Source organism: Lathamus discolor, chromosome 1 (genome assembly GCF_037157495.1).
Source record: "Lathamus discolor isolate bLatDis1 chromosome 1, bLatDis1.hap1, whole genome shotgun sequence".
Lineage (NCBI taxonomy): Eukaryota > Metazoa > Chordata > Aves > Psittaciformes > Psittacidae > Lathamus > Lathamus discolor.
This window is the reverse complement of record NC_088884.1, coordinates 82019417-82033697: the sequence shown is the minus strand read 5'-3', so window position 1 is coordinate 82033697 and position 14281 is coordinate 82019417. Positions and strand designations below refer to the sequence as shown.

Genomic DNA, 14281 nt, shown 5'->3' with positions numbered 1-14281 from the left:
GATGGCAATTTAGATACCAACTTTCAGGAGCAGCATTTTTCCCCATAGATTAAGGACAAAAGAAATTTTCTTAGGCCCCTGAGTTTGCAACTGGTTTATAGACACTGACAATAGAAAACTAGATGTTATCTTTAAAACTTGCCCTATATTTCAGGAATTCTACTTCTTTCAGAGTCAAACCTCCATGCCGAGGTAGGGTACAGAGGCTTGACTCACAGGTATTGGAAATGTTGTTGCTGTACACTATATCTTCATAACTACATAGCTCTGAAGACAAATTCTGCTTTTAATGTGTTTCATATGTGCATGTGAAGTGAAAGCCTGCTGACTAGATTTGGAATTAATTCAAATACTTTCCAGGTATTACGTATTAATTTAATACTTTCATGTATACATGATGTTGCAACTACACTGACAAATATTAGGGGAATATTTTAAACTAATTCTGAGAATGTGAATGCTTTACTTTTCTAGCATTAAAATCTTATTTAATCCCCAAAACTTGTGATGGTGGTGTTTATTTTAAATCATGGTACCTGAAGTCACGAGTTTCTGCCTATCAACATTGTTGCAGTTTATGTGATTTAGGCCTTTCTTAACAGGGAAATTTGAAGAGTGAATCATAGAATGGTTTGGGTTGGAGGGGACCTTAAGATCATCAAATTCCAAGCTGTCTGCCATGGCAGGGGCACCTCATGGTAAACCATGTCATTCAAGGCTCTGTCCAACCTGGCCTTGAACACTGCCAGGGGTGGAGCATTCACAACTTCCCTGGGCAACCCATTCCAGTGTCTCACCACCCTCACAGTAAAGAACTTCCTCCTTATATCCAATCTAAACTTCCCCTGTTTAAGTTTTAACCCATTACCCCTTGTCCTGTCACTACAGTCCCTAATGAAGAGTCCCTCCACAGCATCCTTGTTGGCCCCCTTCAGATACTGGAAGGCTGCTATGAGGTCTCCACGCAGCTTCTCTTCTCCAGGCTGAACAGCCCTAATGTTTTCAGCCTAGATTAGAATAGCATGTGCTCATTTATTAAGTTTTAAGAGGAAAGTTTTAGTTTTGCTATTGAGCTCCACTGTGAGTTTACCTTTCAGCTTGGCATTGGTAATTTGCTGTGGTGTAATCAATAACTTTTAACATATTTGTTCACCTTTATTAAATGCAGCCACCTTTTTTTTTTTTTCACTGAACTGCATAGAAATTTATTTTATTTTTTTTAAACCTTGTAGAAAATGTACCTGTTACAGTAAGATGCAGAGTATAAGCCCTTCCTGTAGGAAAGTTTGAGGCTTTTCTGACTTGTGTGAATTGGCATTTGGGGCAATTTATTGGTGGAAAAGGTCAAGATTTTCATAAGTCATGCGGGGTCTGTATCATCAAAGGATAGTATCAAAGGGTAGCCTATGATAGCATGCATTCAGGTGTTTAGGGTAATCATTAAATCAGTGGATGTTGCTCCTACTTATTTTACCTTGTTTAATTCAAGATTGTAGCCTGCTACTAGCCTAGAAATTGGTTCTTCTAAGTAATTAGCTGTTGGATTTTAATGGAAATGAACTTCTGTTATGGTTTATTGTGTGTGCTGCCATGTGAAGAATATATAAGAATAGATATCAGCTGTATGTCTGGTTACAGTGCCTACAGGATAAAACCTAATATGGCAACTTCACCAGAACTAAAGAAAGTAAATGTCTGAAAACAAGAGCCAGATCATACCATGGTTTTACTAAACTAAATTAGAGAGGCATTGATGAAAGTTACCATCCTTTTTCCTTCTTCATGTTAACTTTAATGGTCTGGTTGGAGTATGTCATTATATAGTTTCAGTACAGCTTTTATTATGGACTCTACCACACTAATTTTAATAATGTCAGTGTGTCATGATGCAGCTATTAAGCTTGCAAGTAGATGTGGGTAGGTAGTTAAGCCAGTTTCATTTGGTCAACTTGCACCAGCAGGCAGTATTTAACTATGTTGGAGTTCATGCATTTTTTTTTTTTTGCCAGACTGAAAGGAAAACTTAATCTGCAACAGCAGACAACACCTAGAGACATAGTCTTGTTCATTTTTATACACTTACAGTACCACTACAGTAATTCTCATAATTTCTCAACATTTTGACAAGTACTTCAGGGCAAGAAACTGCTCAGAAATATTTCATTAGCTAACCTCACATACTGTTTTCAATGTGAAAGGGAAAAGTGCATCCAAATTCCATGGAACTTTTTGACATGTGGTGTCTTCAGGGTGGTGGGAAGCATGTGCTCGTATGGCATTTGGAAAGAAGCACCCCTTGCACACTATTTCTTGCTGAGTTTTCTGCTGGCCCATTTAAAGATGCACACTAGTATTATAATATCATTTATGAGCTTTCATTTCTAAAGTCAAATTGATGGCTTGTTGGTTGTACACCACAAGCTGACTTTCAAACTGGTGTCTGGGGTGCCCTCTTTTGAAATCTAATGATCTCGTTTGAAGTGTGATGCAAAAAGGAATAAAGTAAAGTCATGAAAAGAAGCAGAGAGTGTGAAGAAGAGCAATAAAGCTGTTTTATCTGCGCTGGGTCAGCTGTATTCACCAGTCAGTGGTTCCAAGTAAATGTTTTATCATTTTTTTCTTTTTTGAGCAAACAACAAAGCCACCAAAAACACAAACCGAAACCACTTATTGTACATTCCTCTCCAGGTAGAGATATTGAATGCACTGTCTGGATTAGGATTTGTGAGTAAAAAGAGTATCCTTTACTAGCTCACTACTGTACTTGGATGGGGGCTGAGGGTTGGAAATAATGTAGACACTTTCCAAGCTCTGGGGTCCTTCCTCAGGTCTGGAATAAAAGCAGTAGGCTTCAAAGTCAAGTATGAATTGAGAACTACTGCTCTGCATTTTAATAAATACTAAACTCAGATAGGATCTTTGTTCTTTGCAGTTGTCTTATAGTTGTTCTTTGAACACTGGAAAGGAGAAGCTAGTGATAGTGCTGGGGCTTGTCCCATGGAAAATGTTTTCCCAGTGTCCTTTCTGTGAGTCCACACAGGTACACAGAGGGATTCCTGTGTGCTGTAGATGAGGTGCCAAAGTAAGCTCTGGTGTATTATGCCAGTAACTCTCTTAACTCCATGACCTCTTCAGTTGAAATACTGTTCTTTGATTCTCTTCAAATACCTGAGATAGACGTACCAGAGACACTGATTTTTATAAGGCATTATAATCTCCTTTTTCTACTTCCTTCTACAAACGCCTTCATGTGCCATAGGCACCTTCCTCTTTAGACTGTTCAGTATGTGTGGAGGGTGTTTGGTTTGGTTTGGTTTTTGTGGGTTTTTTTTTTTCCTTTTTCCTTTTCTTTTTCTTGTATACAAGATACTGGTCTCCCAGCTATGGTGAGACTTTCTGCAAGGTCCGCATAATTATCCTGATCTTGGTAATTAATAACTACTCATCTTGCTTTAGATGAGGTGGGTAATTCTGTAATTAAAAATAGCAGTGAGTGGTGGCTTTAGTGCTTGGCACATTTATTAACATTCCTTTGTTGCAATAGGGATTTTTAAGTCTTTGAAGCTTTTGTATCCGTAAAGCTGTTTTATTTTCTTTCAATGTAGTTAATTATAAATCATGGCCCAGACCTGGGTGAAATGAATGGAAGTAGGTTGCCATGCCGGAATAAGAACCTGTTTTCAAGCAGGGTCTTTATTACTGTGGCAGTAATAAGAGCTAAATCTAAGAGCAGGATCTGTCTGAAGTTTATTCATTTAGTTCTTCCTGTTGGTCTTCATATTTCTCCCCTTTTCAAAATAAAAGATACCTATCTTAATTGTATTGTTAGAATATTTCCTTAACAGTGAGGCACTGGAAAATGTCCTAGTAGGAACAAGGAGATATAAAGGACATCTTTAGTCTTACTAGTTTATTCAACAGGAAGTGTCTCAGCTAACAATTCTTGCTCTGAATACTGGTCTTTCATTAACATATTGAGTCTCCTATTTTGATAATTATGTCACTTAATTTTCTTAATACATTTATCCCTCCTGCTGAAAGGAACACTGCTGATTAATTTAGCATGCTCCTTCTACTGAAGGAGTGAGAAAAAAAGCCTAGATTTCAGAAAGTGTCAATGAAAATCAAAAGACTTTTTGAAACTGGAAAAAGCAGGATTGATTGAACTCATCTTCTGCAACTCTGTGGAGGTGGGGGTGAATACATTTACAAATGCCTCCTCCTGGAGAGTACTGTGTCCCCTGTTGTGTGGTGTGGTCCCCTGCTTGGCTAGAGCTGTACTCATTTGTCTGTCACAGTCCTTAGTTTCTTGAAATGCTCCTACCCCTATGCCCTCTTGGATAAACGATTAAATAATATTCTAGGTTTAAGATCAGCTTTCCATAAGGAGTGAAATTCATAGGGAGAGGGGATGCACGCAGTCCTTTTCTCCTCACCCAGGTTTCTTTAGCAGGAGCCCCACTTAGCTATCTTTGCATCTAGCAGAAAGGTTGTTCGGGGATGTGTTAAAATCTAAACACAGGATGCAACTCAGTGCCAGATTTGTGTAAACTCAAATGCAATGGAATTACTGCTGTGTCCGTCCTGGATAACTTTGAATCCAGAGAAGACATGAAAGTAAGAGGATTTTCACAATTACTTCATTGTGGCTATTGTATTAATGTGTTTGCTTGAAGTCCTGATGTTTGCACATAGGGGTGTATACTGGAGTGCCCATTCCTTCCCCTGAAAGCTTCCTCCCCCCCTCATTAACATAATGACACGAAAGAAGCAAAGGGGACAACAGCCAGAGTAGTGGTGAATGAAGTCCAAATGTTTTATCTTGAAACTGCATCACTTGTAGGGTCTAGCTTGCAGTTTGCTGTGTGACTTTTGCTGTCCCTTTTTGACCAGCCTTTGGATGTGCTTATCCCCTTAATAGAAAATGGAAAACTTTACAGTGCAAAGCTGCTGCCAGCCCAACCAGAAGCGGTTTGCCTCAGAGAAATTCTGATATCAGTGTACCGAGGATGGAAAATCCTGTGATCGTTTCTGAAATAATGCTTATGCATGCATGCATCTGCATCTCGGTGTTTATCTCGAGGCAAGATGTTGAATATCCAGCAGAACTCATGTTTGCTCTTGGTTGTTGTCTGAAGCAAGCCCTAAAGCAGAGGTCAGCAGCAACATTTCATCTGACTCTGTGGGATGTATTTCTGTCAGGAGTTTCCAGCTTGTAAAATCTGTGGCTGGAGCAAAGATACAAATAGGAGAGTGTTCAGTCAGAACAAGAAGGCGGACACAAAGAAGACACTAAAACACAAGACCAGCGTGGAGAAACAAGGGGTTTAAAAGTAATAGCTATTTTTTAATTTTTTTTTTTTTTTTTTTAGCATGAGGAAGGAAAGTGTGCTGGGGTGAACAGTGAGCTTTGAGAAGAGCCAAATGGGCAATATTAAGTCATGCAGTAAGTTCTATCGTTTTCCTACATTCTGTAGAACAGCAGTACTGAATTGCTGGAAAGCAATGAGAAGCGTGTTTACTGAACGTGTAGTGAGTTACAGCATAGCATGGATGCATGTGATTTTTTTGTTATTGTTTTTGCTGTTTCGTAATATTTTTAAAAAGGGAAAGGGTGGAGAAATGGTGTCCTTATCTGACATTGCTACAATGTCAGATCTGCTAGGATAAGTGTTACCTTGTAATTGTCCACTTCTTTTTGCTTAGGCGGGAGTTACAGCCTGTGCCTGCTATCTAGATGAGGAAGAATTCTTGCGTGGTTTTGGGCATGTGATAACAATGACTTGTTACTAACAACAGTTTCTTAATCGGTAGATAATTATTGTTCCAGCCGTTCTTGGCTTTCCTTTTCCTTCCCCTACATCCTCCTCTCCTTAACCCTTCCAGCTCCATCATTTCTAATATCCACACCATTAAGCTATTTCTCTCTCTTTTTTTTTCTTTCCCCCCCCCCCATCTTATACTGGGATCTGCCACTTGGTGGGACCGGTTGGATCAGGGTGAATTAAAAGGAGCACTGGCCTCTGGCATATCTCATTTTCTATAATGAGATTGCTCTGCCTTTCTAGAAAAGGGATTTTCTAAAATAAATTGAGGGCTTTTGTTACCTTCAGACTCCTGCTAGGAAATTAAATGATAGAGTGTGAGTTGTTGATGTGTCAGCTTGTGGTTGCAAACAGTTTGTACTGCTTTCATAAGGCTCCAGTCCTACAAGGTGGGGAAGGTGAAGAGTTATTTTAGCATTCAGGCATTTTAAAAAATGAATGTTTATGACTGATGTAATTGTGTCAGATACCAGTATAATACTCCTCATGTTTGGGATTAGACCACCTGTAACTATTGACTACTAGAGAACCTTGTAATTTGTATTGCTGCTTACTATCAGTATGCTAGAGTCCCTTAAAATATAAAGCTGATGACAGCAATGAACTCATGGTTGGGTTTCTTCTTGTTCAGCCTCTGATATTGTGGAAAAAAACAATAATTAGTATTTATTTGGTTTTAGGAATTTCAAAATACATTTAAAATAATATATTGTTCTCTTATTATTATGGCCATTTTCTTGTTTTTCTTCGTAAATTCTCACTTTGTTCTCCTGCTTTCAAACATTTCTTGTTTGGAGAAAGCGTGATTTCTTTGCAGGGTCCTGAGAAAGACATGACCGCTCTAGGGCATATCAACAGTGAACTGTTGATACTTCAGGCCTACTTAAAAAGGGATTATATAGTTAATTCTGAAGGATGTTTATTTTAAAGTCTAGAACACCAGTGTGTGTTGCTGTGAACTGCTGGGCTGAGGTGAAAAGGAAGATTAAAGAGGAAGTGGAGTTTATTAATAGACAATGGCTTGCAGCACACACAAGTTGACTTTTGCTAAGGGCCTGGTTGTAAGAGATGAAAGAGCATTTGAGATGAGAAATGCAGCAGAGAAAGGTGTAGAAGTGAATAATAAGCAGAGCACTGCACATTCTGTTATCCTTTTGTGATTTTTACCTTCTCTTCATTGTGCACTTTATAAAAAATTTAGAGTTTTCCTGAAATGAGAGATGAAATTGCCTGATAATTCTGGGGAATTACCAGTAGCTTTTTGATGCTGTTATAAATATTTAGACTAATTATAAATAATGGCTCTAAAGCATTTGTTTGTATTCCCAATCAGGGGCTTTCTCCAATGAAGTGTTAGAAGCATTGCATAGCCTCTTGAAATTGTCATCTCAAAGTAGCTGTCTTGGCATTTCAAAAGCATTTGATTTTTTTTTTTAACAGTGGCAAATTGCATAAGGGACAGGAGATATTGTTGGCTTTATTGAGCTATCAAATAGCAAGTGGTGTTTCGTTTGCATATGAGCTAAAACTCACTAAAACTTTGATGCTTACTTGGCAGAATGAGCTGCATTTTTTTTTGTTTGTTTTTTTAGAAATACAAACATTTCTAACTTCAGATTTGCATTATCACTTGATTAAAATATAATTTTAAAGCTTTTTCTATTTACTCTAAAGGGTGTTATGGTCTACAGTGGGCAAGTATTTAGTCTCAAGACATGTTTTCTTCCCCTAATGTGAAATTCTGCTGCTCAGCTTCAAAATCGGTGTGTTAGGCTAACTTCACAGGCTGAAGCTTTAAGTTGTAATATATTACATTCCTTCTACTTAAAATACCTGTTTCACCACTTTCATAAAATTAAGTGGAATACAAATAACAAACCAAATATTTGCCAGATTAAGATGTCAGAGGAGTGACATAATTTTGAAACAGTCTAAATCCAAGTTTTTTTCCAAATCTCACTTTAAAGCGTATAGTTGTGGGATTTGTTATGAGTAAGGCCATTAAAAAGATCACATGCTGAAATGGTATGGAAGATAAAATTAATAAATAAGTATTATCTTAAACCCCAATGGCCAGGGGGGTTGGAACTGTATGATCTTAAGATCCTTTCCAACTCTTAACTATCCTGATTCTAAATACTGTGTGTATGGAAAGTAGAGGAAGTTTGTATAAGGTTTTTGGATCCGGTCACCCGTAGGAAGCTAATCACAGGGTAAACAAGCCGGGTAGCAAACTGAGCTATGACTGCAGATTATAAATATTAACAGCCAATAGGAAGTGTTAAAGAGCTTAATGGCAGCATGAGCTGGAGAAGAGCACTCTGAGTAGAACCAGTTATGTAGTTGCTGAAATGGAACAAGGTGTGCACAGTGACCTGTCAAATTCTGCTGAGAAAGTGAATATTTTTATTATTTCAAGTCATGGGACAATTTCAGGATGCTTCCCAAAGGTTATTATTGCTAATGAATGGAGCAGCACTCTGCACAGACTATAATTTATTGGAGGCAGCTGCTAAGTACTGCACTCTGTACGAAGTGGCTTTGAGCAGCCAAACAGGCTACCAAGTTGGATGTGTGATGTAGTTGTGGGGCTGTGCAGGAGAAATGGAAGGAAAATGTGGGTATGTCAGTAAAGCTGGTTTGCAAGGAGCAATCAAAGATTTAAAAGAAAAATTAAAAAGAAAGAGTTGCTAAGCAAAATTACCAAGTATGGGCTCCAAAGGCGATACTATAGTTCCACATGATTACTCTGGTCTATTTAGCTTTGATAACTGCATCTCAGGTAGATGTTAGGTGTTCCTCAGAAGGGTGTAAAAATTATTCTGTTCTCAGTACAGAAGTCCAAAAGCAGCTCATACCTCTCTTGAATGACAGAAGACTTTAGAGCTGAGAACAGAATTTGATATTGATTGTATTTTTGCCTGAGAGAGGAAAGCAGAACATATGTGGATGAAAAATACTGTATGTACTGTAGGTCAGTCAGCTGCTGCTTCTCTGTAAAACAGGAAGAGAACAGTTAAAGTGACGCAGTAAGTCTGACTTAATGATTCAGAAGATAAGCTCTTTGTAAAGTAGCTTTAGTACATTATAGCAGGTTGTGCTTACTTTGGAAATGGAGCTTTTGTTAGGTACAAATTTTATCTTAGATACTTTTGGCTATTTTGCAGTGTTAAAAGAAATCTTTTTTCTATTTAATGGCTGAGATTTAGGGAAATATTCAAATATGTATTATTCATGTATGTATAAATGAAATAATATTTGCCCATAGTAAATTTGAATAGAGATTGGTTAATTTTAGAGGCTTTTGGAAGTCACTTTCCAGAGTCAATTTTAACTTAAATAAGCATGTTAGTAAGGGAAAAAGGAATTCTTTTAACTATTTCGTCTTAGCCTTTTCAGTATCACTGTTATATGAAAGGTTTTGTGGATGTTAAATGCTGCTTAAAAAACCCAAACACCTTTTTAGTACCAAAATAGCTAACCAAGTTTTCTTTTGTGCCAACAATTGTGTTTTGTTTCGATAATGCATCTTTCTAACAGTTCGGCTGAAAAGTTTCATAGAAAGTGTATCAAAAGTTCATGTTAAAAGTTTCATTTGGAAGAAATGAACAGAGGGTTAAAATCAAACATGCTGGACTGTTAAAGTTGCCATTTGGAACATACTGTTCACTTCTGCAGAGGATGTTGTTCTTTGTTTAGTTGGCCTTTTATTTTTAAAGCTATTCTTAAAGACCATTGTATCAATAATAATAGCTTTTTTTTTTTTTGCTAAATTATAAGTTATTTGAAGCAATAACTATCAAATTGCAATTGGGAGAAGTTCCATAACGGATCTTTAAGGCATCTCCATGATGCAAATAATAGCAGTTTAGCTTGTTGATGCAATTTCTTTCCCATTTCTATGATAATTTTCTTATTAGGCTTGTATTACATCTGTATTAAACCTTCATCTTTTAAGAGACTTAAATTCTTATGCTGTTGTTTCTTTTCCCAGATTGTTTCCCTCGGTAAGAGACGATAAGAATGAATGGACATATATCAAACACCCCTCCTGGTGGATATGGAAGTTATTTTCCTCAAATGAAGTAAGGTTATGCTTTTGATTTTCCATTTATGGAAGAAAAAAACTGTTGTATTTTCTTCTTTACACTTTAATTTCAGTTAGAATTATTAGAACCCACTGGAATAATACAAAGGCAGCTTCTGTGAAAGAATGTGCAGTTTCCAAGCCATATAACCAAACTGGCAGATACCATCTGACTGATCTTGGTCAGTCCGATTAGTGTAAGGGTAAAGCTGTATTACAGAATGGAATCATCTGGAACAGAAAAATTGCTGTAACCATAACCTACTTTTTATTTGCCTTGAAGAGGTCTATATATACCTGAGGTTTGAGGTTAGCTCTGAGTGGATGCATTTTTATGCATAAAAGATAAGGCTGCCTTTTCCATCTGTGAGAAAATACTTTTTCACAGTAAACGCAGCTGAGCAACTGTTACCTGAAAATGCTGCCTTGTCTGAGATGAGAGGATTCTCCCTGTATCAGAAGCATGGCACTAGGCTCATTCGGAGCACTAATGAGAATTGTCCTAATCTGGTGCCAAAGAACATGTATTACTGTATGGAGTAGGGCATCTGTGCTGTCATCTGTGAGTTTGTATATGATTCATTCTTGTTGTTGCACTAGAAGGAAGTTGGGTTGCCTTTTCATGTGTTGTAGGCAATGATAGTCCTTTTGAGTCTTTTATGAAAAGCAGTTAAAATTGTTAAAAACAATTAACATTTGTGTAAGCAGGAAAAAAAGTCCTACCAGGTCTTTGGCATAGTAGTAATATTAATATATTTTTATTGTTGTTATTGTTATTAAGTGATTTTGATTACTTACATTATGGTAAGTATGTGTATGCCACACACCCATTGTGCATGATGATCTATTAATGGAACAGCTCAGAAGCTCAGAAGAGCTTCCAGCCAAAGTGAAACACAGTTCATTATATTCATGGTGTGGAACAAATATCCAGGATCATTATCTCTGTTAGTAATGTTGTAGGAATGTGTAGTCCTATATAAGGGGAGGGGTTTTTTTAGTGCCTGTTTGTGTGTGACAAATGCATCTCTTCAGAACTTAACCAGAAATGTTTTCTTCCAGTGGCTATGGTTCCCCAACATTTGCCCAGTCAGAGAGGGAGCAGAATTCAAGAACAAGTGCAAAAGCTCTTTATGGTAAGGCGGCATAAAGTCTCTAAACTTTCATGTTAAAATTGTTGTTTAAATACTTATTGTGATGTCATGGTGGAAATATTTTATGCATATAGGTCTGAAAGTGTATGTACAGACATGGGTGTGTATGTTAACTAAATTAGAAAAGTAAGTGACTTTATTCCTGATAAAACTAAGTAGGCTAGCTAGAAAATGTTTCTATGGTTTGCTAAGCAGAGAGCTTCCAGCCGCTAATCTGAGCAATGTGTAAACCATTTATCAAAAAACTAAGTGATCGTATGGCTAAGATATGTACCAGGAAGAAAGCATTCAGGAGTCTGTCTGTGCTATAGGTTTGATTCATGACCTGTGTCCCCCCCCTGCCTCCCCAACGTTATCCCCTGCTAGCGGAAAAGGGATTTATAGTATTATTCTTGTTTTACACAAGGATTTCATGGAAATTAAATTTGATGTAATGGATTTGGGGTCCCATTTGGCCTGCTGTTTTCAGCAGGCTTTGTGACTGTCAAAAGCGATGTTCCTTACAAATGCCTAAATGTTGTTGCACTTACCTACTACAAATGCTAGTATTTGTCTTGGCTGTACATGCTACTCTCTAGCCCATGGCCAAATCACTGTGGAGACAGAATGTAGTCATGTTCCTTGCCAGCCAGATTGCATCTTTTCCTGGTCAGACACCTCCACTGTGAATACATCCTGCTGATAGCTGTGCTGGTAATGGAAATAGAAGCAGCAATGAGGCTGAGATTTCTGCTGTGTAAATCTGTGCCTGTTGTTAAATGCTCTTTTGAAAGTCAGTACAACTGTTGAGACTGGAAGAACAAAGTCTGCATTGAGAACCCAGTGCTGTGCAGGTCCCCTCACACCTCAGCCTGCTCTCCCTTATTGCATCTACCACCTCCTTTGCAGGTTACCAAACTGGAGAGCTCAAAAAGCAGTGGCTAAGAACTTCAACATCCCTAGTTCTCTCTCCTATTTTGGGTGGGTTGATGGCTGGGAGAGACTTCGGAGGTTAGGGAAGTGATGGCAGGATGCTTTGTGACATTAGAGCAGAGTTAACCTTGCCCTTGGAAGGACACCCGACAGGTCTCAAGTTTGGTTACTCATCCATGACCACATGAGAACTCTGTTCTATCAGTTGCGCTGTTGGGTTTTAAACTGCTTCAAAATTCATGAGACTAAAAGCCCACAAAAGAGACTGGAGGTCTCCTAGCTTGGTATCTTCTGAAAAGACAAGTGGTGTGGAAAAAGCTGATGTGGTTTGGTGGCTGAAGGCATTCTGCTAGAATAGTGTGAAGATCCGCTTCTAGAAAAATCAGCAAAGCCAGAAGTAGAAACCATGTGAAACCGTTGCCATTAAAAAGGGCATTGCGCGTGAATCACTCTAAGTTTAGCTTTTTTAGTGGTGTGCTACGAAAGTCAGGCACTTGACATAGTTCTAAAGGCAGGAACTGTAACTGAGGAAAATTCTGAAGTGATCATTTTAAATGGTGATTTCTGCATCCTGTACGGGTTTACTCAACAGACTGATTGCACATGTTGACAGGAATAGTAGGTGGCAACAGAAACCAGAAAGACATGTTGTGAAAAACTTAGTAGATTATTTCTTTATGAGACATTATGAGAGTGTTACACTTTTCTTTTTCATTTTATATCATCATCATCATTTTTCAAGAGTACATTGTTTGAACCGCGTGGCAGTATCAGTAAATGCTTAACAGTGTTCTTTAAAATTTGGGGTCTTTTAAAGTAATACTGCTCTGAGCTTTTTCATATGAAACATGTGATGGGGTTGTCACGTGTCAGTAAAAGAGGGGGACCAGTGAGTAAATTTGAGGTGTGTAATGGTAAACAGCCTTTTACTTCTGAAATGCGTAATTGAATTGAGGTACTAATTGAAAATGCTTACCATAAAACTGCTGTGTGGTTGGTCCTGTAAAATGAATTGTTGATCTTGGTTCACTTCCATTGCTGATAGATGCATCAAAAAACTCTAGTTGCAGATGCCAGGAGCTGAATGAAGTAGAAGGCTTAATTATCCTAGAGCTCTGAGTGAAGATCTATTGGCACAACTTTTGGAGAGGAATTTACACATTTTGCTGCTTCTGCTCTGTTTTGAATGCACAAAGAACTGGGCTGTCAGTATTACCAAATATATGTACTGGAGAAAACAGGAAAACACCTAAAATTTTCTCAAATTCAGGGCACTTTTTAATTTTAGCAACCATATTACCTTTCTGCTGCATCCCATGTGTGTCTTTTCTTCCTTTGTGATGGGAGGGATTTTTGTGCATGCTGTCCCAAGGGGGGTGGGAAGCAGTTGAGTGACACTGGAATTATTAATATGGGTTAAAAGTGCTTATTATAAAATACTTTATTTATAATTAATAACTGAAATAGTTTATTCGAGATCCATGACACTGAAAGCCCTTGAAGCAGATTGAAGGCTCCCCGGCTTTCTTCTTATAATTTATATTATGTACATGTATAGTAAATATGGATATTTTGTTTATGTAAATACATAAAGCTCATTTATTTAATAGATTCACTTATAATATATTGGAAAATACAGATCATTTTATGTTAAAAGTAAAATGGACCATGACTTTTTTTTCTTTGCTAAAATGTGACAATGTAATGTTAACAACAGATTTTGTCCATGACAGACTTACTTTTTTTTGGAAGGCTTTTGAATGTCCTTTGAACTAAAACACCTGTCTGTGGGTGCCAACAACTGAAGATGGTACATGGGCTCTGAAATGACCACTTGATTTTGAGCTACATTTCTTCCAAGTACAGTAAAGACTAAAAAAAAATTGTTAATAATATTGTGTGTATATATATTTATATGTGTGCATGTGTATACACAGACACACAAACCTCTACGTCATGGCATGAAGTTTATCTTCTGATTCCCTGTGCTAAGGTGATGCATGACTGTTCAGTTACTTCAGAGGTCAGGCAGAAGGTTGGCCACAGTGCCAGTGGGAAAGGAGGCTGGGGTTCTGTTGGTGTTACAGACAGTTCAGTTAAAAACTAGACTGAAGCATAACTGTCTCTGATGTGGTTATCTGATAACAAAAGCTTCCCTGCAACTGCCTTTTTTTTTTTAATGTGTCAAATAATATTTTTGTTGGGTTTTTTTTTATTCGTTTTCTTCCTGAAATGAACTGTTTTCTATTGGCATGATAAATCTCTCACTGAGCTGGGAAGGAAGACACCCTCTGCACATCCTT

General features: G+C 37.7%; 1 protein-coding gene across 8 annotated transcripts in view; it reads left to right on the top strand.

The window, feature by feature from the left end:
• EPS8 (EGFR pathway substrate 8, signaling adaptor) overlaps positions 1–14281 on the top strand; it is a 135410-nt gene that overhangs the window by 70914 nt on the left and 50215 nt on the right. For 7 of the 8 annotated variants that reach the window (XM_065683259.1, XM_065683294.1, XM_065683249.1 and 4 more), the window contains 2 exons: positions 9820–9910; positions 10975–11048. In XM_065683259.1, the coding sequence (XP_065539331.1) occupies positions 9849–9910; positions 10975–11048 (136 nt within the window). In that variant the 5' untranslated portion in view covers positions 9820–9848. Of the gene's footprint in view, positions 1–5372; positions 5447–9819; positions 9911–10974; positions 11049–14281 lie in introns of all 8 variants that reach the window. The other variant, XM_065683275.1, reaches the window with a different exon arrangement.